At 33.1% G+C, this 23,852-nt stretch overlaps 4 protein-coding genes across 6 annotated transcripts in view; 1 reads left to right on the forward strand and 3 right to left on the reverse strand.

The window, feature by feature from the left end:
- The window catches only part of LOC129230080 (uncharacterized), a 77,730-nt gene that overhangs the window by 16,565 nt on the left and 37,313 nt on the right, over positions 1–23,852 (forward strand). Inside the window, exons 4-6 of one of the 3 annotated variants that reach the window (XM_054864472.1) lie at positions 6,609–6,781; positions 10,778–11,062; positions 17,667–18,637. In XM_054864472.1, the coding sequence (XP_054720447.1) occupies positions 6,609–6,781; positions 10,778–11,053 (449 nt within the window). In that variant the 3' untranslated portion in view covers positions 11,054–11,062; positions 17,667–18,637. Of the gene's footprint in view, positions 1–6,608; positions 6,782–10,777; positions 11,427–17,666; positions 18,638–23,852 lie in introns of those variants that run through there. The other 2 variants (XM_054864473.1, XM_054864471.1) reach the window with 2 other exon arrangements.
- Positions 13,637–15,483, reverse strand: LOC129230389 (tigger transposable element-derived protein 6-like). The gene is made up of 2 exons (XM_054864788.1): positions 14,944–15,483; positions 13,637–13,654 (listed from the first exon to the last, which is right to left on the reverse strand). The coding sequence occupies exons 1-2, from the start codon at positions 15,481–15,483 to the stop codon at positions 13,637–13,639; spliced, it is 558 nt and encodes a 185-aa protein (XP_054720763.1).
- LOC129230390 (tigger transposable element-derived protein 6-like) lies at positions 15,644–16,108 on the reverse strand. The gene has a single exon (XM_054864789.1). The coding sequence runs from the start codon at positions 16,106–16,108 to the stop codon at positions 15,644–15,646; it is 465 nt and encodes a 154-aa protein (XP_054720764.1).
- The window catches only part of LOC129230082 (protein lingerer-like), a 69,035-nt gene continuing 64,251 nt past the window's right edge, over positions 19,069–23,852 (reverse strand). The window contains 2 exon segments of the mRNA XM_054864474.1: positions 19,069–21,395; positions 23,404–23,471. Coding sequence (XP_054720449.1) covers positions 21,108–21,395; positions 23,404–23,471 — 356 coding nt within the window. The 3' untranslated portion in view covers positions 19,069–21,107.

The following is a 23,852-nucleotide window of genomic DNA, read 5'->3' on the forward strand; positions in this document are numbered from 1 at the left end:
TTTCTTATTGTTGCATTGATAAAGCTATATTTATTTGCAAAAAAAAATCAACACCTCTTGGAGCGATTGGAGTCAAAATTGAACCGAAGCCTGTTTACGTATGGATTCACATATATTCCAAATTTCAACCAGAACCTAGCATTACTTCTTGAGATAGGGCACTCACAATGGAAAAAAAGAACGGGCAATTGTGCTACCCCCCCCTTTTTAGCTGTTGACACCAAAATAAAATCAGCTCTTATACCCACTAAGGGCTACTTGTCAAAAAAATTTTGTTTGATTCTGTTCGTTATTTCTTGAGATACAGCAGTCACAATTGACGACAAAAAACGTTCTATAACTCAACCCCCATTTGAGCTATTGACACCCAAATTGAATCAGCACTTGCTCCTGTTAGGGGCAACATGTGGACCAAATTTTGTTTGATTCCGCCAGTTACTTCCTGAGGAATAGCAAGCATGCGTAACTCAAAAAAACGTCCCATTGCTCCACCCCCCTTGGAGGAATTCGCGCCGAAAACCAATAGGCACAAATTCACATAGGGGCACATATGTGTACCAAATTTCGTTCAGTTTCATGCGGTAGTTTTTGCTGTAGAGCAGCCACAAAAAAACTGGTCACACACACATACACACTGACAGACAGACATTTTCCAAAAATAGTCGAAATGGACTCAGCACACCTCAAAACGTTCGAATCCGTCGAAATTCGAAAATTTGCACCAATCCAATACTTTCTTCTATATATTAGATATAGAAGAAAGTAATAATAAAGAAAAAAAAGGAAATTTAAATAAAATATTAAAAATGTTTTCTTAATTTTAAAAACTAATTCTAAAAGCTTGGTTTGCATTAAAAGGTATTAAATAAAATAAGTGCATGATTTCTTATTGCAACACTCAAAAAATTGAAGTTGATCTTGATATTTTATGTTTATGTTAATTCTAAAGCAGCCATTGAAATTTAAATTAAAAATTGAGAGGAGAAGAAATATAGGTGGTATAGTAAAAGCTATTCCAGCAGTGCTGTATACCGCCTATTTCTTCTCGAAAACTTTCAATTTTAATTTTATTGCCTGTTTTAGAATTAACATAAACATAGAGATATTAAAATCAACTTCAATATTTGAGTGTTGCAATCAAGAAATCACATACTTATTTTATTTCATACTTTTACCATGAAGCAAGCTTAGAGAAATAGTCTCTAGAACTAAAAAAAGATTTTTTACATTTTATTTTAAAGTTCCTAAGTTTCGAAATTATTTGAGGTGGGATTTTTTGAAATTTAAAACATATTTACTTCTAACCTATGCTTTGAGGAACAAAAAAAAATGGTACAGTAGACCCTTGTTTTACGCGGGACTTACGTTCCACAAAATGCCGCGTTAATTAAGACTTAATATTAGTGTTAAAATAGGGGTTAGGTTCCGTAGATAAAAAAATACTTCATTCTAGTAATGACTAATTGTCATTAGTTTAATATGTAAGTACAGTTGGCTGTCTATTTAATGACTTTCAATCACAAAAAATCGTCCTGAAGTAGAAAGCGTCCTTAAATAGAATGCTTTTAACACTATAGTGGACCATTTGGGACCATGAAAAGCTGTCTTTAAATAGAGAAAGTGGTTAAATAGAGCGTCGTTAAACAGAGAGCTAACTGTATATCGATTTCTATGCACAACCTACTTAAAGAAAACACAAATTAATTTAGTGTTTACAAACAGGAACTGCCTATAATAGTGTTTTGGCAGTCAAAAATTTTTCTCTGTAATTCTTTGCAGAGCATTAGCACATCTATGATGATTTCCATGATGGAATCTTCCTTCACTAACAAATTAGAAAGATCATTTCTATTGTCAAGGAATGGCTAAAAAATTTCAATGTTAACGTTTTTTACTGTGTTGTCGATGTCGGTATCCTCGTTGCTTTTGTCCTCCTTTGTCACTCCTAAAGCCTCTTCCAGTGAGTTCTGAACTGTGTGAGGTTAATAACTTTACTTCTGGAAAGAGCTCTGGAACCAATCGCATAACATGTCTCTAGTGGCCCAAGCTCGATTATTAGCACGCCAAAATGCAGTTTATTACTCGTAATCTGAAATATTTAGGAGTTTGGAGTTTGAAAGAGGGAAAAACTTGATCTGTTTGCATTGCCGTATCAGGGTAAAACCAAAACTCATCCACATAAAATGAAATGAAGGTGTCAAATCTTAAATCGCGTATAATCGAATCCACATAAAACGGGGGTCTACTGTATTGACTTTTGTTTTTATATAAATGTATTGCACATAGAGAGAGTATAGCTTATATTTAATATAAATATTTTTCCCATATTGCTGGTTTGTATGCTCGAAAGAAATTGCTGGATAATATTATGTGTTGCTAATTCTCACTTGAGTGTTAAGATATGAAATTTGTTTTTCAAAGGTTTTAAGTATTAACTGAGTTGTCCAGTATCTTTTCATTCAGTAAGATTTCAATTTTCTGAGAAATAGGCAATCTTAATCCATTGGTATCAATTTTTTGACAGTGCCAGCGGGACTATTGTTTCTCCTTTGCGTATGTAATAGTAGGGAAATATCTATTTGCACAGGGTTATAACAAAGCAGGGTGCTGTCCAAGAATGAAGTTGTGCTTTTTGGTGGAATTCATGAAATTGTAACAGTTTATTACAAGGGGGGGGGGGGAATTATAAGTGCAGCGGGGAGAATATGACATCACATTTTTTTTAAAAATAAGAATGGCATTTGTCGCGTTGTTTTATTTAAACAAAGAAAGAAGAGGTATGGTGAAGTGTGAAACTTTGTGACAAAGGGAAAAGGGGGTCAAATATGTCAGCAAAAAAAAGTGTGACATCGCAGCTATGAACAGCCCTTAACCATAAAAAAAAATCACAAAGAAAACTTTTTTAAATTGTACTATTGTTGTGACATCCTGTGTTTTCCAATTTACAATCTTTAATTCAGCATGTAGGGTTGGTTCATTTGACCGTTTGAAATTTGATGCCTCTAATGCCAAAGATCAGGGTAACTTAATCAATTATAGTCGACTTTTTAATCACAATTTTTTTTTTCAGAAGTTTTATGCAATAATTGAGTTTTGTGGTATCATTTCATTCGGGCAAATTTCGATAATCGGGAAATTGGCGATCTTTATCTATTGGTGTTAATTTTTTAGCAGGGTAGTCCTCAAAAGGTGGAAACAAAAACGTTGCTTTTGAGCCATTTTTAAAATTTTGGAATTTGAAATCAATTTTGCTTTTATTGCATAGCATGTCCACCTAGAACATCATACACAAACATAAAAAGACAGCAGGTACTTATAAAAATTAATAAATAGCAAATTTAATTATCGGTCTGTGGGTAACAGATTTTGGACAAACAGTTCTCCAGTAGGTAACAGATTTTGGACATCATCATAATGAAAGTTTCAGTTTTTAAACTGTTCCAATGAAAATTTTACCTATTTTTAAATTCTGCAATGAAAAATAGAGGATTTATGAAGTACACGAATGACCTTATATGCTTGTCTTGAAATAATAAAATTTTGTTATGGTTTCGTAGAATTCGGGGAAAAAAAACATCCATTTTGCCAACGCAGTTGATAAAGTCGCCAAAACCAACGTTGTTGGCGAAAACCTGAATTCCTCTCTGGTAACCCTTTGCTTTTCGTACGCTGTGAGTTGCCGCCAAACGGGGTTTTGTTTGGCGATTTTTGCCGCCTTTGTTTACTATTCGTTACGATCATAACTTGAGTTTCTACTGTTATTTATGTAATGTTGAATGCATAACGTATGAATTGTGCAAATTACCAATGGATTAAAGAAATTAACATTATAATAGCCTTTTTTATTAAGGTTACAAGACAGAAGATCATATTATAATCAGGGTTTAAGCTGGGTTCAAAAGTTCTTTAGCATAAAAGCTAAAATTGATGGAAAAATGTTAGCAAAATGCTAAAATGTTACACATTCTCATATATTTATATATGCCTCAGTGTGTTTCATCTCCGGTTGAAAATAAAATTTCATTTGTGACATCCTTGAAGAAATAAGTACAACAGCAATTTTTTTTAAAACATAAAATAAAAAAAGAAAACATGATTGGTGTTTAGAATGTTGCAGTCCCCTCCTCCTAATAAAGCAGTTTTTGGGGGGACATAATGCTAGATAAGACTAATAGTTATTGAACTTAATTGTAGTTTAAACATCTTAGCTAAGATTTAAAAAAGATTAAGTTGATTATCGCCATGCACGCTTCCTCTCTAGGATCATACATTTCTTCTTTATTTAAAAAACTAATTTATTTTTTATTTGAGCAAAAAACGAAACTGCATTGCTTTATTTTCGCAATTCGGATAGTGCTTTCGCATTATGCGAAAAATGCGACCGTAGCGGAAACCCTGATTATAATATTGAATAAATGGACAGAATTATCGGCGTCTAGATCGTAACGCAATTTGGACATCTCACACATATGTTTAAGAAAAATGATTTTGCTTCAAAGATACTGCATAAAAGCATATGAAAACACTTTAAAATGATTAACAATTGATTTTGAGGATCGAAAAATACCTTTAAAACATATAAATCATATACTTAGTACTCAAATAATAGCATTGTCAAGATCGTAACTTTTGGACATACATGAAACTTCCAAATTCCTTTTTTTCTAAAAATTTTTACACAATAAATAATCTGTCTTTAATTTTTTAATTTGTAGAAAATATTATCAAAAAAATATTCAGTTTGAGATTAATACCCTTCATTTTGTTTTTAAACATTTGGAAATAATAAAAAAAAATATTTTTTTTGGTGGTACATTTGCTCAGTTAACGTTTTGAAAGTCAAAATTGTGTCTTTTAGCAAAGAAAATATTTTTTAAGGGTATTTGAAGAGCATTTTTTCCATAATTTATGTCAATTCTTGTGTCTATACAGTATTATTATTTAATTCAAAAATTTTTGTGTCAATTAAAATGAAAGTTATTTCGTGTTGAAGCTTCAAAGTTGAGGTCTGTGTTTGCTCCCACCTTTTGAGAACTGCCCAGCACCAATGCCTGTGCAAGAAATGTTTTCCCTTTGCATATGTAAGCAAAGAATGGAGAAATATATATTTGCATAGGGTTATCACAAGGGATGTGTCCAATGCCAATTTCCCAATAATCAAAATATTCCCTTTGGTTCTTTAATAAAGCTTTGGTTCTTTTTCTTTTTTTTTTTTTCTTTTGCGCAAGAGCCTTATTAATAGGCTATGCTACACCATATACAGAAAGCAAAATTGGAATAAATTATAACTGTTTGGTATTGTGAGCACATGTAAAAATTATATGTTCCCAGATGCACGCTAAACAAATGTTTAAGATTAGAAATAAACGTGTTAGAAACAGGGAAATTCATTTATGTTTTCTTAAACATTCAGAAATGAATATGGTCGAAGTTCGACCGCTGGGCGAACCCTAGTAGTCTTCAAAAAGAAAACCTGACATCAAAACATGTGAATGGAGCATTGTTGAAGCCTTGTGGCCTTTTCTTTTTCAAGTATATTTGCATGGCGTAAGAGGCAAAAATTTTACGAAGGTAAAATTAGGGCTGAAGTTGGCTTCCTTGAGTTTGATGGAAAGGGAACGGCATATTTCAGGTCAGCTAAAAATGCCTAGCATGTAGCTAAATTTGGCCTTGACTGTAGGGATTAGAGATTTGCTATTAATTTTCATGGAATGAATGCAAAGACTAGTTGTGGCAAATCTAACCTGGCAGCATCACAATGCTGTGATTAGGACCTGCGCAGCCTTCACAATGCTGCCAGGTTAGATTTGCTCTAACTGTGTTTACTAGAAGAAAATAAGTTATAGTCCAACCGCTAACAAATGACCCTTGAAAATCATTTGAGAAAACAAGTCCATTTCTTAAAATAGGTAGAGAAGGAAGAAAGGACGTTTGCCACACTTTGGAATTTAGCAATATTTTGGCTATATGAAAAAAAAAAATTTTACTTCTAGTATATGTTTGTTATGTTATTGTTTAGACCTGAAAGGTTAAAGTTGCAACAATAACTGCAGAGTAGGTAAAGAAGTAAAAATGGCAAGCTTTGCATTCCTTATTGCAACCCTACTCTTGCCAATTTTCGATTGAAACTAATTATAGGAGGCGTTACCTCTGATTATTGGCTGCTGAAAGAAGTAAAACCAAGACCCACCCACTTACCTAGGATGTGATCTGTCCTGTGAGACATCTGCCTTGATCGCACAAAATTAAAATGTTTTACCTCTTTGGCTAATTTCTTAAATTCCAAGGTGATGTATTCAAAATCTAAAACCAATGACGCACTTGCAAATTCTGTTCCAACTTTCCTCTCCATATGACCCCTTCACAAAAATGGACAATTTGGAAACAAGGCGGAGCAAAGGGTCAACTCTTCATGGACAGATTTTAGTATAGTTAGAGCAAACCTAACCTGGCAGTGTCTTAATATTGTGGCTAGGATCTGAGTAGCCTTCACAGTGTAACCAGGAAAGGTTTGTCCCAACTGTATATACCTTCTTCTTCTTTTTTTGTGGAAAATTTACTCATGAGATTTCTTAGATTTCAAATTAATTTCTAGTTGTTCATTTAAGGTATGTGGATTTTCATCACTCTCCTACCCACAATGATGCTCCTTAGTCGTCCAGATTACTCCCCTTTCACCATCAGAGATTACCTTGGTTTTGGTCTGTGGGCGTTTGGATTCACATTTGAAGTTGTTGCTGATTTCCAAAAGTCTGTTTTTTGCAATATTCCAGAAAATAAGGTGTGTATCGTCATAACATAACTGATTCTGCTTAAAAATGTATCATATTTTTTAGTACAGCTCAGATGATAGAGGTTTAATAGAATATTTGGTTATTTTCTTTTTATTTTTGCATATATTTTTATTTTTATTTAAAATAAGCACATAGCTTAAATGTATTTTAAAATGTTAAATAAAATTTTTGAAGTAATTTCTATACCTTAGGGCCAGACTAACCCAAATCTAAAAATGATGACTTTTTCACGTTATTACTGCATTGTTTGCAGAATCTTATTCCTCACTGATCCCCATGACATAATCTTGAAATCAAATTCTTTCAAAATTATGTTCTATGGCTATGAGAACATGAGTCCCACTCTACTCTTAGTGTGCACCAGACAAGTGTTTTTATGTGCTCCTGCCAAGTTATGATAGTGTGACTTTCATTAGTCTGTCATTTGAAGCAGGGTTCATGACTATTTTTATTTTTTTTTAAATAAAAAAAGTCAGATTTTTAAAATTTAAATCAAATTTTTTTGATTGTTTTAAATATTCAAAAATTTGTAGATACTTAATTTCTTTTACATTTATCAACATAATATGTTTCATACAATACATGAAAAAGATAGTTATTTTCATTTCATGGTAGTAGTTATTTTTTCATAATAGGTATAAGTAGAACAGCTATAATGCAAATGCATGATTCAAATTAAGTTTAACAACCCCCCCCCCCCCACCCCCCCCAGCTGCAACCACAAATCCATCAACTATAATTACAGTGGTGCAACTATTTCCTAGAATTATACCTTTCGTACTTTGTAGAAGAAAATTTTCTTAAAATTTGGCAGTTTTCCATGTTTATCAGTGTAGTCAACAAAAGCTCTAAAACAGATTTAAGTGTTCAGTTGGAATGAAGAAGGCAAAAAACCTTGAAAATAAAGCAATCTGAACTAATGAATCCATTCAGTTTACTCTTAAAATTAGAATGAGTTATTCAATACATATGTAAGATTTATAAATATGTTAGAATGTTTACATAAAATGTGATTTTGGGTACTTTTCTGTTAGCCGGGCGCAAGCAAAATGATTACACCCAATGCCAAGCGATTATTCCCCAAATTGAGGTAGAAATCCGCCAATTTTCTTACAATCCTTGTTGGGCGTATTCACTTGGCGTTGGGAGTAATCATTTGGCGATTTTCACTTGTGCCTGGCTAACGGAAAAGTACCTGATTTTGTTTTATGCTTTGCTAAAGATAAGGTTTCCACAATCATGTATGTTTTTAGTGTTAAAATACCATGTTGAATAATTACTTTTCTTAACTTTATTAGTCTTGGTGTATAAGAAAAATTGCAAATTTTTATTTGTTCTGAACTTATTTTCGAATAAAAGCAATATTGCAGGAGTCCGAAAATCGATACACACAAAATTCATTAATAAAATTAAATTAAAGGATTTTAATAAATTATTTTTTTTTAATCACTTGATTTAAATCAAGCTGATTTAAATCAACAAAGTGCTAATTTAGGGGGTGGGGGATGTTTTACCAATTTATTTCCCTATAATATTTTGATTTTTAAGGTAATTTGGGTCAAAGCTCTTTTTTTTTTTTTTTTTGAATTACCTCTTAAAAATTTTAAAAGCTCCATGTAAAAAATTTTATAAGTAAATTCTGGTCATAATAAAATAATTTGCTTTCTATTGACATTATTTTGAGAAGTTTTTAAAAGTAATTTGAGATACTTTAAAATCGGCTTAGCATTTAATTACATACTGTTTGATGTTGCTTACTTCTGGAAAAATAAGATGTTTCTGCCTTAAGCTCACCCTTTGCCCCAGAGGGGTTGTCATCTCCCTACTTTTTATATTCTTTTCACTGACATCCTCTCACTTTTTTTAAATTTTAAAACAATCATCCTGAATGTTCTTGATCTCTGAAACTAATCTGCAAACATCCCCCAACACATAACTGCCTCTTCCCTTTACCTCAACTGACATATTAATTTTGTCATTTGAGATAAGGGGCAGAAATAAAGCTTTATAAGTTTTGAATGGTATTGTATAAAACTCTTTAAGTATTTTGACTAGTAATTTTATAAGCCAAAAGTTATTGTATGCATTCATAAATTCTTTGTGTAGGATTATAATAGAATCTTTAATTAAAAATCGAGTTTTGAACAAATAAAAATATTTTCTGGAAGCTTTAAGTAAATTTTTGAATTTTCAGTATTTGGCTTGATTAAAAAGTGTTACTCAAACCATAAAAAATCACTTGGAAATTATAACCGTTTTTTCAAGGAACTTTCTAATATAATTAAATTATGCAGAGGGTGTCCACCTGGAGGGGGGGGGGGCTCATGGCGCTATATCAGCTTTGTCGGAAACTTAGAACCCACACTTTTGGGGGAACCCCACCTTGGCTCTCAGAGTGAGTGAGTATTATATGTCAACCTTACTTGCATACCTCAACTTTATTTGAATTTAGTTTTATGATTCCTAAATTTTTCATGTGTTCTAATAATTACATGTTCCAAAAAAGGTTAAATGTAGTGCTATTAAAATTTTTGTACAAAATTATCACAATTTTCATCTAACTAGCTTCAGATTGCTAACTTAGTTGACCGATGGTAATAACGTATCATTAGTTTTCATTATATTCTGTTCGGTTCAGCGTTATTTTTATACTAGAAAGTCGCTTTTCAAGGTATGACGGGTGAATATTGCTTCTACATTTTAACGAAGCAATTGGCTATTTGGTGATATTTTAATAGTTGAAATTTTTACCCTAAATCCAGTGAATTAACCCTAAACTCCAATAGATAGCGTTCTTTGTTGACTATTTTTACGTTTCTTCATTCCCCTAAAATGAGTCTTACCAGTAAAACAGTTAAGTTACCGGATCCAGTTCAGCCCTGTAAAAATAAAGCATTTATTTCCCTGCATGTCAATTATCAAATTATTATGCCGTGGTGCGAGTTTCATTGTTGATGACGTCAGCGTCACTCGATCGTTGGCTATTGTATATATGAGGATTTGAAGAGATTTATTTAGAAATCCTATTGGGCAGCTAGGAACGAGGATAGTTCAGTCTTTATTTACTTCGATTGTTTTAGTAGATATAAGTAAGATTGGACTTTTTAGATCTGAGCAAAGACTTTAAATTAAAAAGATATAAATAAATCTAATAACATAGAAATAAGAAAAATAAATTATTTGTTTTAACTCATTAACCTATTGTTGGAAAACCAATTTTTTTCCCCCCCAATTCTTCAACCTTTTTAAGTTTTAATCTAGCTTTGTTTTAATTATTTTACTTCCTTTTACATAGTAAAGGAAGTATTCTATACACAAAAAAATTCCCTGAAATTTCGGCATAAATTTCCATTTTACTCATCCCTGAATGAATGTCGAGTGTTTTTTTTTTTTTTGACCAGAACGCATGTGCATATATGCGTAAGAACGTATGGACAACAGAAATATCCATTTTGATGATCCCCGAGTTAATTACGAGTTTCCTCGCGACAGCCATATGTATGTGCGTATGTATCTTGCATAACTCAAAAACGATATGCCGTAGAAAGTTGAAATTTGGTAAGCAGACTCTTAGTGGGATCTAGTTGTGCACCTACCCTTTTTGTTGCATTTGGATGTTCCAAAAAGGATTTTCTACACCTTTTTGGAGATAAGCAGCGTTAATTTCAATGCAAACACTTGGCAATATATCATCAAGAGTTTAGTCGTCTTTTTTTTTTTATTTTGTTTTAGTCTGGCACTCTTGGCGATATTTAGAGAGTTATCCATTAATCATGTTAAAATGTTTGATATTGGGGAAATTTGTCTCGGTGAAACGTTTTTTTTTGCATCAATTCAAACTAGGGGAGAAAATATTTAAAAGTGCTTACTTGTTTTTTTTTAGTTATTAAAAAAACAGGCATTATTTAAAATATTTAAAAAGAAGTAATGTGGTGTCCACATCAGATTTTTTGGAAATGTAATCTCGTTCATTTATTTTGCAGGGAAAATATATTACTACTGGTCTATGGTCTGTTTCTCGACATCCCAATTATCTAGGAGAAATTCTTTTGTGGTTTGGTTTGTACTTTTCAGCCAGCTCTACCTTCAGAGGAAAAGAAATGTTGACAGTTTTATGTCCCGTTTTTGACATGTTCCTCATAACTAGAATCAGTGGAATACCAATTTTGGAAAAACACGGACTTCAAAAATGGGGCAATGACCCTAAATATATCAGCTATGTTAAAGATACTTCCATATTAATACCATACCTATGGTAGCATAAGAAGGTACGTTTTGTAGAATTTTATATTTTGTTAATAATTTATTCTGATGTTGAAATATTTTTTACTTACTACAGATTCATCTTTAAAAAAAAATTCAATCTTGTACATATGGAAAGCCAAAAAAGAAGTAGGGTACCGTTTCTTTGGATTAGCTGCCCACAAGAATAACTGATTCTACTTAATCATGATCATGTTTTCATTTGAATAGTTTTTGAACTCTAATATAAAGTAGGCCAGTTATGTTTTGTAAAAATTGTGTTACATGTGAAGTGCTGTGAATTTTTGCAAAATTTATCCCAATTATTCAAGTTAAAACATAATTTAGTTATAGCAGAATAACAAGATGTCTAGTTACAACTACATTGAATATTCTGTTAAATCTATCATGTTTTTTTTTTTTTTTGGGGGGGGGGGGGATTGTGTTATTAATTATTGTTGTTCTTCTACTAGACATTTTTGTTCTCAATTTTGAGCTTTTAAATGTTAAAAAAAATTGCTCTGTAATTCTTAACCTGAAAAGTAATGAATGATTTTGTGTTTGTTTCTGACTTGATGTTTTTTGTAAATCCTTTCTTTTTTATATGCTGTTTTTATAAAACTTCCAGAGCATACATATATGCAATTTTTCTTGATTTAAGAAGTTTCTGACTTTTAATGCTTGTGAATAATTTTATTTTTAGGAAATAATGGCCTTTGGCAATTATTTCCTTCAAAAAATATAATTTGTTCAAATATATAAGTAACAAAGGTATTTATTTCTCATCAAAATCGCAACCTCTTCTTTTTGCAACATGCTTTGTAGCAATAGTTGGGGTGTAGTGTTTATACATTAAGCTCCGGCTAATTTGTAGCTTTATATCCATTTGAGGTGTTTACAGGGGCGGACTGGTCTGCCTTTTATAAAATTCTATTTCATTTTACTTGATTAGCATCCTTGAACATGCACGCCTTTTTTTTTAATGTTCCATCAAACGTGGTTGCCTTTTTTTTTTGCACCCTCAAACCTGTGACAACCTCTTTGTCATTTTAATTATATTTAATTTATTAAAAAGAACAGCATCATTTCGGAAAGGTTTCTGATTTATTCAGAACATGTAATCTTCATAAATTAAGAGTTTCTCTCCCCGGTTTGATTTCATGTAACTAATGCTTATTTTGAGGAGAACTTAATATCAAAGTCGAATATAGCTAGAGAAAGAATTTAAAAAAAAAAATGGCTGACGTACCCACTAACAAGTTGTGTGTGGAAGGGGAGTTCGTAGGGGAAAAATATCCCTGTGAAATCCTTCTCTTATCAGTAAAATGTCCCCTCCTTTTGATTGATCCCTTCCATAGGGTGTAACCCACCCATCAAACTTGTTACTGACAACAAAGTTTAGGCGAAATCCAGTACACACCTTTTTCTCCTCCACTGTTGCTTGGCTGGTTTGACTCTACTGATTTTTTTAAATTTAGCTTATGAACTTGACAATCTGTCACATTAAGTTTCTAATACTAATTTTTCTTTAATAATCGACTAATAATCACTGGTATGAAAATTATTAGAGTTCCAATATATCAATTCAAAGATTATTGTTTTAAGGGGCCTCTAGTTCTCCAGTTAGACAAGAACTAAAGCACATTTTAATATTGTGAAAATTAAGATTCAAAGAACATTGTTAGCTCTGTGAAATATTATTTCTTTTCCTCAAACATAGTCATCATATTATGTACGATCTCCTAGTAGGTACTTTGCTTGATTCATGAACTGTGAGTTTTTGTTTTTAAATACACTAAATGGAATATTTAAATTGTAATTGCGCTATTGAAGTTTTGGAATTCCTATATAAAAGCTAGTTACAATTGAAAAGGAATGTGTTATTTAAGCGAGGCTTAATCAGCAAGTTGTTGACTTTATTCGATTTTGACTTAAATAGAGAACTGGCTCTTTTTACTAACCTTAGTTAGGTGTACCTAATAAATTGCAAGTTAATTAGAATGCCTAATAAATTAGGACTATTTCTGATCGCACTAAATCATCAGGTCAGAAAAGACTAAAGAATCACGCTCATACATTTAGAGCAACACTATGATTGCATACCCAAAAGAAATCTTAAGAGCCTTGTGCTGTGTCTATAGAGCGGACCTACCACATTCCATTTTCTTTCTGCTAATTGAGCATGAAACCTTTTTTAAGTTTTAATTGAGCGGTGTTTCTTCCCTCATACAGGTACTCCTGTTTACTCACAGTTCCCAGTTTGTTGCGAAACCATGCAGGAGAGATTTTTACACATTCGTGGTGGAAAAATCGACAATGTTTAGCATTGATTCAATGAGAATCTTGCCAAACATCGAAATGCTGACAGTAGTTATGGCATCTAATTTTTGATGCCAAATTATGAAATATTATAAATCAAATTCCACTCCATTTCATTACTTTACCGTTTTCATTCATTTTTTGTTTTAAGTAGATATTTTACCTTCTACAGGTCAAATGTGTACCTTCAAAAATTGTTGCCTTTGAAATTTGAAAAACTCTCTCACGATAATGAACTTTCTTTTAACTGTGTAAAATGAAAACTTATAAAAGTACGCATGTCATGCGTCTCCCAACAGCTATTAAATGACATATAGATATAGGTTGAGAGTAAAATTTTGGGATTGTATCCAGCACCCGATCTGCGTACCCGCAGACCCCGCAGTGCGGGGAGGCCAACGGTCCAAGAAATTGAAAAAAACTAGCACTGAGACTTATTAACGTTGCAAATATACACTGTTGGGCTCTAGGGAAGGACTCTACATATTTTGTTTCAGGATGGCCCAAAATTTATAACATGTCTTGGGAGAAATTATCTAAATGCGAAAATTTAACATTTATTCACCAAAATAGATTAAGTAGAGTCTTTATGGAACAACTGGTCAGGGCCACCCGAAGAAATGGATGAACATAAGCAATAGGGTGATTCAAAAAACTTTTTTTCAGCTAGAGTACAGGACATCCCCTAATTTTTTTAGACTTACTAATAGTATTATGCTGTAAAAGTTTTAGCTTACTCAAATTTTAAGTCGGTGTCTCCGACAATTAACATTAGTCGTAGCATAGAAAATGTCACAAATTTAGAAACATTTAATTTTCCCAGCTGTTTTTTTTTTTTTTTTTTTTTTTGTAAATAATTATTTTATTGCAATGTATATGCATATAACTCGTGTATACTATAATATTTTCATTTCTATGTATTTTTTAACCCCCCTCCCCATACTGATGAAGTTTGGGGGAGGGGATTGAGCACTCTTTCAGACGAAATTTTTGCGCATAAGTGAAAAACACAAAAATAAGCTTAAACGCGAAAAGTTAACATTAGTTATACTAATCCCAATAGAACACTACTAATATTAATAATAAATTTGCATTAAATTTCTGCTTAGGTAGTATCGTAATTTAATAATGTAAATTCAAAGCTGTTACCTACATACCAAACTCTTGTTGTTAAATTACATTTTCTTTACAAAAAAATCCAGGGCGGTCATTCCAAGCTCGTCAGCTTGCGAGATCGAGATTCTCGCTCACGTAATCGGTTGTGACGTAGAAATGTCACAAAGTAGCATTCTAATCTACTCAAACCTAGCCGCAAGATAAGTTCGAATAGATTAGAATGCTACTTTGCGACATTTCTACGTCACAACCGATCACGTAAGCGAGAATCTCGATCTCGCAAGCTGACGAGCTTGGAATGATCGCCCTGAATATGGGTTTGTTTTTGTTTTCGGGAACTGTCGATAAGAGTCTTTTCAAGTTCAACAAGGTGCGCAAAAGTTCTTTCGCTTCCGGAATTAAATTGAAAATAATCCCGCAGAGTTTCCAATGCTTCAAATGCTGCGTGTGGGTGGGGGGGGGGGGGGGGTACTTTTGCTGCATCTTCTTCTTCATTGTCTACCACATCTTTGTCTTGGTTGTCGGCAATTTCCGCTGAAATATCACGGATATCCCGCATCTCAGTAGTAATCAAAGTTTCGTCGACATCCACGAACTCGGAGAAAGTGCACAAAGCCTGCCCGCCAGATACTGCATTCCAATCGTCTTTGCTTACCTCTGCCTTGCTTTGAGCTTCTTTATCGTCTTCGCATTCCCTTCCTTCTGGGAACAAAAATCCTGCTTTCTTAAAACAGTTTTTGATACAAGTTTCATTAATGCTTGCCCATGACAAGCATACAATGTGAATAGCATCCAGTACAGTGATCGTCCTCAGATGTTCTTTTACTGAACGTTTCATTTCTACTGCAGCAAGAAGACGCCGGACTAAATTTTTCTTGTAATGCACTTTCACGCAATGAATGATGCTCAGGTCCATGGGTTGAAGTTTACTTGTGCAATTGGCAGGAAAAAACGTAACCTTTATATTGTTGAGAGACGGAAGATCTTTTGGATGCGCTGGGCATTGATCCATAAATAGGATAATTTTTCGTTTCTTTTTTCATTTTTCTGTCAAATTTGTGCAAGAAATCCAGAAAAATTCCCGAAGTCATCCATGCCATCTTGTTATTAGCATAACCACATGGAAGTTTTACATTTTTGAAGCATCGGGGATTTTTCGACTTCCCAATGACTTATGGAGGCAGTTTATCTGAACCGTCGGCATTGCAGCACAGCAAAGCAGTCAACCTTTCTTTACTCTTTTTCCCACTATGGCAGGGTTCTCCTTTGAACGCCAAAGTTCGGTCGGGCATTACTCGAAAGAAAAGTCCAGTTTCGTCGCAATAGTAAATGTCCTTTGCTTCGTATTCTTTTATTAAATCAGGCAAGTCCTTGAGCCATTGTTCCACAGATTCGATGCTGACACATTTACTTTCACCAGAAAGAACACGAGTTGACAATCCATGTCTAATCTTGAATTTTTCAACCCATCCATGAGATGCAGAAAAGTTTTCCATGTCATAATTTTTCGACAATTCCAATGCTTTCTCCCTTAGAAGTTCAACGTTTACAGGAAGGTTGGATGCACGAGTTTCTTTCAACCAGAGAACTAAAACATTTTCAAATTCTTCGTTCCTTCCGCTTTGAATTCGACTCATTTTCTTGGCCTTTATTCCACATTCTAGATAAGCTGCCTTTATAGATTCTTTGTTTTTCAAAATCCCCCTTAAAGTTGATTCTGGAACATGGAAATGATCAGTTAACGCTGTTTTTGATTTGAAGCATTTTTCTTCGAATTTTTTAATGACATCCATTTTGAAAGAAATCGACAAGTTTGTGCGTTTCGCCATTTTTACACTGTACAGTACAAAAGCGAATGACCAAAAACATCAAGCATTTTCTGAGATGTGTGCTTTTGTCATCCATACCGATTGGCTGCGACTTTTAGTGACGTCAACCATTTCGTTGTAACCAGTTCTCCCCTCTCGATGTCAATCACAAGATTAATCCCTTGTCCCTCCCCCAATTGCACACTTGTGCGAAAAAGAACGCGTTCTTGGAAGAATTGGTACAATAGACCAAGATACAAAACAAGAAGGGTGAATTCTTGCGATAAGCGAAGTGTAGATTGACGATTTTACTAATTATCGCGTATAAGTGAAATGTGCTTTTTAGGTTTCGCATATAAGAGTTAGCATTACTTTCCTGTATCACTGGCCGGGACCGCGAGAAAACTGTGCATAAATGAAAAACGCATATAACAGAGGTCGCGCATAAGTGAGAGATTACTGTATATTGCTATCCACAAGTCTAAAAATATTGAGGGGTGTCCTGGTCTCTAGGAGAAATTTTTTTTTACATGTATTTTTGAACCACCCAAATGAACAAGGTGGTCACCTTAACATGGAAAGTGTTGTGTAATGAGTAAAAATATTGGGTACTTTTCCATTGTTCACCCAACAATTTTTAGGGAGATTTTGGCGGTTTTGAAGTGGCTATGAGTGTCAATCGTGCACTGAAGTGTTATAACCATTTTTAGGTGAGGGATATTATCATGTGTTACAGAAGGGACAACTAATGCTAAACAGGTCCCACAGAGGCATATTTCAACTTTCTAAACTAATCATTTTCTAACTATGTGAGATAGGATATACACACCACAACAAAACTCAGCATTATGAACTCGCATGTGGTCAAGTAGATATTTCATTTTATCATATGTTAGTGACATAAACTAGTAAAAATTCATTCAGGAGTCGTCGATATAAGTTTGAAATGAGTGGAAAAATTTTTGCCAGTACAATATTTTACATAATAGTAGAATAAAGTAAAAAAGCATATAATTCTTGTGTAAAAATATTGCCTAATTGTATTTCACTTTTTAATTAAAAGATAATTTCTAGTTTGCTGGTGTATTTCTCTTCTGGTTGAATTTTAATTAACAAAGGATATGTTACTGATAGTTACTTGAATTGATGAGAAAAAAAGAAAAGCAGAATTCATAAATATAAAAAATGTTACTATACTGATAAATAAAATGTCTTTTCATGAATGGCTGTCGCTAACGGAAGAACTAATGGGTTCTTGCGATTTTAGTATGTCTTACTAGGGTTCTCATTTTTTAAACAACTGTTATCTCCTCACTGTGCTGAAGAGTGACTATCAAATAAAAGATCATTTAACTCTTTACTTAAATAAGGGACTGAATCTCTTTAGGTGCAGTTCTGGATAGCTGAGCTATGACCTTGACAATGTTTACCTGGTTTTGAGGAGTTAGTTCAGTGGAAGAGGAACTTATTGGCACGGATTCAAGTTGAAATATTTTGGCAAAACTACTATGAAAATAACCCAACTCAACTCGGTGCAAACTATCCTTTACCCGAAAATGGAATAAACATTGTCTAAGTCTGAGGTCAACTTATCAGAGCCTCACTATAAAACCCATGAGATGACATGACTGGTTTGGACTCATTGATTCAATTGATCACCAGAGAGAAGTTGTGCACAATGTGCAGTAGAAGGTCTTAACACCACAACTGCTGACGAATATAGAAATATTTAATGTTAATGAAAATGTGTTGCAAATCAAAAAACTATAAATTAAAATATCTTGATTTTCGAAAATCTGAAAATATTGAGGGAAAGATGCTATCAGTAGCATACCAAAGTGAAAAATAACAAGATTCTATTCAACATATATTAATCATGGCCCAACTTAAGATAGCAACATAAAGTACTGGACATAATAGTTAAAAATTTGGCAGTTTTTTCAAAATGACACTAGATGACAGTACTTGCAGACTTTTTTGTGTAGCAAGTTAAAAGTTTTTCTTTTGTATGTTATCTATCGCACTATAATCACATGTGCAAATAGATAAGTTTTTTTTTGAAGTACATCTTGTCATGACTTATTTCTCAGATTCATGAACAACTTTGTTTATTCACATTATGCATACTGTGAATTCTGAATTATCTGTGTCTAGCTGTGTGGAAAGTATTTTCAAAGTGAACTAAAACTAACTATCATTCCAGTTGGCAAGAATAAAAAGCTACTGCAGGGTACAGAGATCCACTTTTGAACGTTTTTTCATAAATAAAAATTTGGTAAAAATATTACGTAAAAGAAGGTTACTTACTCCCCACCCAGGACAACTGAAGACGAACAGCTTCAATTCCTTAATTGGGAGCAAACCTTTTTATACCCAACATTTTCAACATAAATTTTACCTACAAGACCAAAGCAAAAAAAATTGGACATGGTCTACCATTGCTCTACGCTAGCTATTAAAAAGAATGCTGGAAGTGCAAAATAATAATTCCCCTTCTCATAGATCTTGATAAATAAATCATTTCATTGTTGATAATATTTCTTTAAAAACCATAGCACAAATTGGTATTTAATATTAATAAAAATCTCAGAATGAAATTTTTTAATCTCAGTACACTTTATAATGGTTAATTGAAATAAAGTTGAATTTAAAGGTATGCTCTAGTTTTAATATAATGCAGAAAAGTACTAAAACAAAATTGTAAGAATTTATTTACACAACTTAATGCAATTTAAATATCTGATATAAAGAAGACTCATGCAAATGTATTTTAAAAACAAACAAAATTCTCAAACTCAAAATCGCAGTTTTTATTACATGCATTGAACAATAGAGATCGCAAATAAAAATTTTAATGTTAAAAATTAAAATGATCTATGCATCAAATTACACACAAAGACAAGTAGCCATAAGTAAATTGCTATGATTCTCTCTGAACCTGCAGAAATTCTTAAATGCCTTCAAACACCTCATATTTTGAACAAAAAACAATCATAATGATAAGGACACATATAATGCCAAATGAAAGTTTGAATGGCTAAAATGTACAATACTTGTAGGTGTGTATTTTCTTTTTTGAGAGAGCCAACATTCCTCTACAAAACTTGCCGAACTTGACACTGATTTTTCTGAAAATAGCTTAAAGTTCGTAAGCATTCTAACATACTGCTTCATGTCGATAAACAAAATATGGATTTTTTTGGGTAATAAAAATATATTGCATTTAAACACATCTTGATTTTTAAAATTGTATGAAATATTACAGCTATGTATATTTTATGATTTTACTACCTGAAATGGATATTTAGAACAGGATTATGCAATTTTGTAAGTATACTTAAACCGCACTCATTTCTTGTAACATAAGCAAAAATAGCTAAGACAAATGTTTTTCAAGATATCAAGTTTTAATTTCTTATTTGCTGATTCCATCACAAATCGGCAAAATAGTACTTAAATTACAATCAATTCTAATACAAAGGCATTTCTCCCATACATACAAATTGGGTTTTTTTTTGCAAATACCATCTTTGGAATATATATACAGCAACCACTGAAAATCACAGAACAACATGAGAGATAAACGTGTAGAAAGATACTCAAACATCGGCTCCAGTGCTTTTTTTTCCAAACAAGATTCCGAAAATAATGGAAGAAGAATCTTGTGTGGTGGGAGAAATCAGAATTTTATTAATTTTATATATACCTACAATACTTTAATAATTTGAAAAAGATGCTAGGGTATGAAGAATGGCTTTTCTGTACATGGCTCATGAAACACTAGTGTGACTTTACAACAGCAGTCAGTTCTTATACATCTAAATACGGCAGATTAACTCCGAAAATGACACCAGATTAATTGAAAGAGCCATTCGGTGTTTCTCAAACACTTCACACAAGATATATATCCGAGTGTTCTTTTTTTCCTTCCTAAATTTTTATCCAAAAGAAAAGTCTGGCAGGAGATAATGTGCACTTTGCACTCCATAAAAGAGAAAACAACATGAAGAAATTACCTAAGCACTATACAGATATGATAATGCAACAAATATTCTATAATTTATTAACAAACACTGCCATAGTAAAAACTTCAATTGCTTTAAGAAGTGTAAAATTTATTTTTCATACTTAAATTTCATGCCTGAAACAACACAATTTACAATCTATAAACATCAGCACACAAAAATATCTAAGTTCCGTTATATATACTGGGTATTTCATGAAAAGAATAAGGGTTACAAAAGGACAAAAGTGTGCTTTATTACATACATAGCAATAACCAGTGACCATAAAACACACCAAACCTAACAGTGAAGCAACTGCCACACACAAGATCTATATCATACTCCTGGAACAATTCTGAAGTTGATACGATACATACATTATCAGAAGATTTTTGCTTTTTTTTATCAATAAATAAGGCAAATGTATGAAAAAGCTAAAAGTTCTTAGTTGATGCCTTCGTATATTTATACCATTAGGCAAACTCTTTATAACCTAATAATACAAGAATCTAAAAACATGTTCTTCCGATAGAAGATACCAATAGAACTGTAATGTAACAGCAAAGTTAAGAGAAAATACAAAGGCAAAATATTTCTGCTACTTTACAGGTATGCCAAAGGAAAAACAATAAGCGTTTGATGAAAAAGAAAGAACATTTGACGAGTTCCGCCGTCAGATGGGATCTAAAATCTTGTTTCAATTTATGAAATACACAAACGTTCGAAAGGAGTGCCACCTATATCATAAAACCGCATTTCATCTACCTTGTGTCAGGGGAAGATTCCTTGACTGGTCTTTTCCGAGGTGCAGAAGTTATTTCTGATCAGTTGCTCGTCCAGTAGGCAGCGTAATTTTGTTTACTGCTGTTCTTCTGTTGTCCCAGACCTTGGGGGCCCCTTTGGCCTGAGGCCGGCGTGCCCCCCGTTTGACTCGTATCCTGCTGCATGTGGTGGTGCAGGAGGGCTGTCGAATGATGTTGCCCGTGAGCCAGAACTGGTATGAATTGGGTTGCATAGGGGGCAGAAGAAGCTCCCAAGGGACCAGCAGCTTGATTACCAGCTAAATTGAAAGGAGGTGGAGTTCCAGTATGGAAACCGGGTTTATCATATGACTGAAAGGAAAATCGTACATTAATTATACAGGAAAAATAATTTTTCAGCATTAAATAAATATTAACATTTTTGCTATTGTCAAATTGCTACAGCAGATGACACAAGTCTATGATCACTGTTCTGCCGACTGAAACAGATGAATTTCAAGCTGTGATTCAGATAGAGCTAGAGCATTGAAATTTTACATGCATCTCCTATTATCTCTTGGGAACAGACTGAACTAAACTAGTCACATGAACCCAAGAGTAACAGCAATGAAAATACTCAAATTATTAATTCACTACAAATATACTTTGCTACATAGTATATTTGTAGCAAATTACCCTATTACCTCGCAGAATTGCTTATTGTACAAGCTCACTTAATTTGGTTTCTGCCCTAAAAAAGAGCGTGAAAAAACGTTGAATTCCAACATTTTCCTATTGTTAGAATTGAATCCAAAATGTGTTTCTTTAAACATCTCGAAAACTCATTTCTGAGGTACAGCCGTTTTCTGCCCACGGCAGTGTTGTACCAGTGCAGAACATGATGCAGATCAACGAATGCTGGATTTAGCAACTCACATTCTCTGTTTACCAACTATTCGATACTAGAAGGAACTGTCAGCAAATGATGTCACACGTCGAGGGGGGATGGCGTGAAATTATGAATTTGCAGCAAGGTAAGAGGTAACAAGAAGTATGACATGCTGCACACATTTTTACTTCCTTTTACAAAAAAGTATTGTATTCGCGAAAAAATTTTCACCCAAAAATCGGCCTTAATTTCCATTTTGCTCACCCCCAAATGAATGTTGAGTTTTTTTTTTTTTTTTTCAACTCGACCACACGTGGATATGTGCCTAGGAACGTACAGACACCCGAAATATCCATTTTGACAATCCCCGAGTTAATTACAACGAGTTTTCTTGTGACGTCTGTATGTATGTGTGTATGTATATCGCATAACTCAAGAATGGAATGTCCTAGAAAGTTGAAATTTGGTACATAGACTCCTAATGGGGTCTAGTTGTGCACCTTTCTTTTTGGTTGCATTCGTATGCTCCAAAAGGGGTCTTTTGCCCCTTTTTGGGGGAAATCATTGTTATTTTCTATGTTAACTCAAGTGGTGTTATAATTTGGCGGACACTTGGCGATATATCGCCAGTCTTTTGGTCGCCAACTTGGCAACAAATTTGGCGATTTTTTTTTTTTTTAATCTGGTTTCAATTTGGCCACTGTTGGTGATATTCAGAGAGTAAACTATTGAATTATATTAAAAGTACCAACAATGAGAAAATGACATTAAATTGAAGTAAAAGAAAATCATGTGATGCACACATCAGCTCGTTTATAAGCATATGCTTAGAAAAATAGTGTGACAAAAGGGGGAGGGAGGTTAAAATGCTGAAAAATAATGTGACATCATTTATGGACAGCCCCTAATTAATAATTTCTCCTATCATGGTTTGCTTAATGATTGAAACTAAGCTATGAAATTTATGTTTCTTAAATTGCAAAGTAAGCCTGGGATTATCCAGCATACTGGTGAGCCTCACTTATTTCCTGCATGTCTGCTAATGTGGGGTAATAGGGTAACATTTCAGTAGATTTTAGATTATAAAAGCAAAAAAAAAATCTGCATCCTGTTTAAAAAATTTTTAATATATTTGCTTCATAACAAATCTTACAAAAACATTTCTTTACTTTCATAGTTGAAGATAGAAAGACAGGGACCCCTAATTTTTTACTGTTCAATAATTTAACATAATGCTGCTTTTTTACTTTTTATAATATAAGCCAACTTTATTATTTATTTATTCATTCATTCATACAATAACCTCATAGCAGTTGAATTATTGAACCCAATACCTAGCAAGATGACAAGAGTAGCCAAACAGTATTTTACAATGAAAATTGAGAAAGCCTATTGAACACTTGAAATCCATTCATTTCACTAGATAGTGACAAAAAATCTTTGAAACTACTTTATTCCCAATCATCTCCTTATCAAAATATTAAAACTTACTTTGGCAAGTTGTGCAGCATGGGCTTTGCTGTAAACTGAACCAGAGAGATCAGGAACTGCTCCAGACCCTGAAATAAAGATGTTTGTAAATTTGATGAATAAAAATCATTCATTTGCATCCATTCTTAAGCTTTGACCTTTGTATGTTAGTACAAGATTCTATAATTTTTGCATTTCAATCAAACTACTCTTTGTGAAATGAAAAAAAAAAATCCACTTTAACTTGGTTTAACATTTTATAATGCAAAAATAGATTCCCCCCCCCCCTTTCAAATTTGAGGTTTGCTTTTGTAAGTGAAAGACAGATTATATAATTAGGTCATGCAGTATACCAACAAAAACTAATATTCATTTAAAATTTTTTAAAAAAATTAATTTGAATTTTGACCTCTTGAATTCAAATTATGTTTTTTGCAATCACGAGTGTGTGTATATAGGCGTGTATGTGT

This window comes from Uloborus diversus, chromosome 9 (genome assembly GCF_026930045.1).
Source record: "Uloborus diversus isolate 005 chromosome 9, Udiv.v.3.1, whole genome shotgun sequence".
Taxonomy (NCBI): Eukaryota; Metazoa; Arthropoda; class Arachnida; order Araneae; family Uloboridae; genus Uloborus; species Uloborus diversus.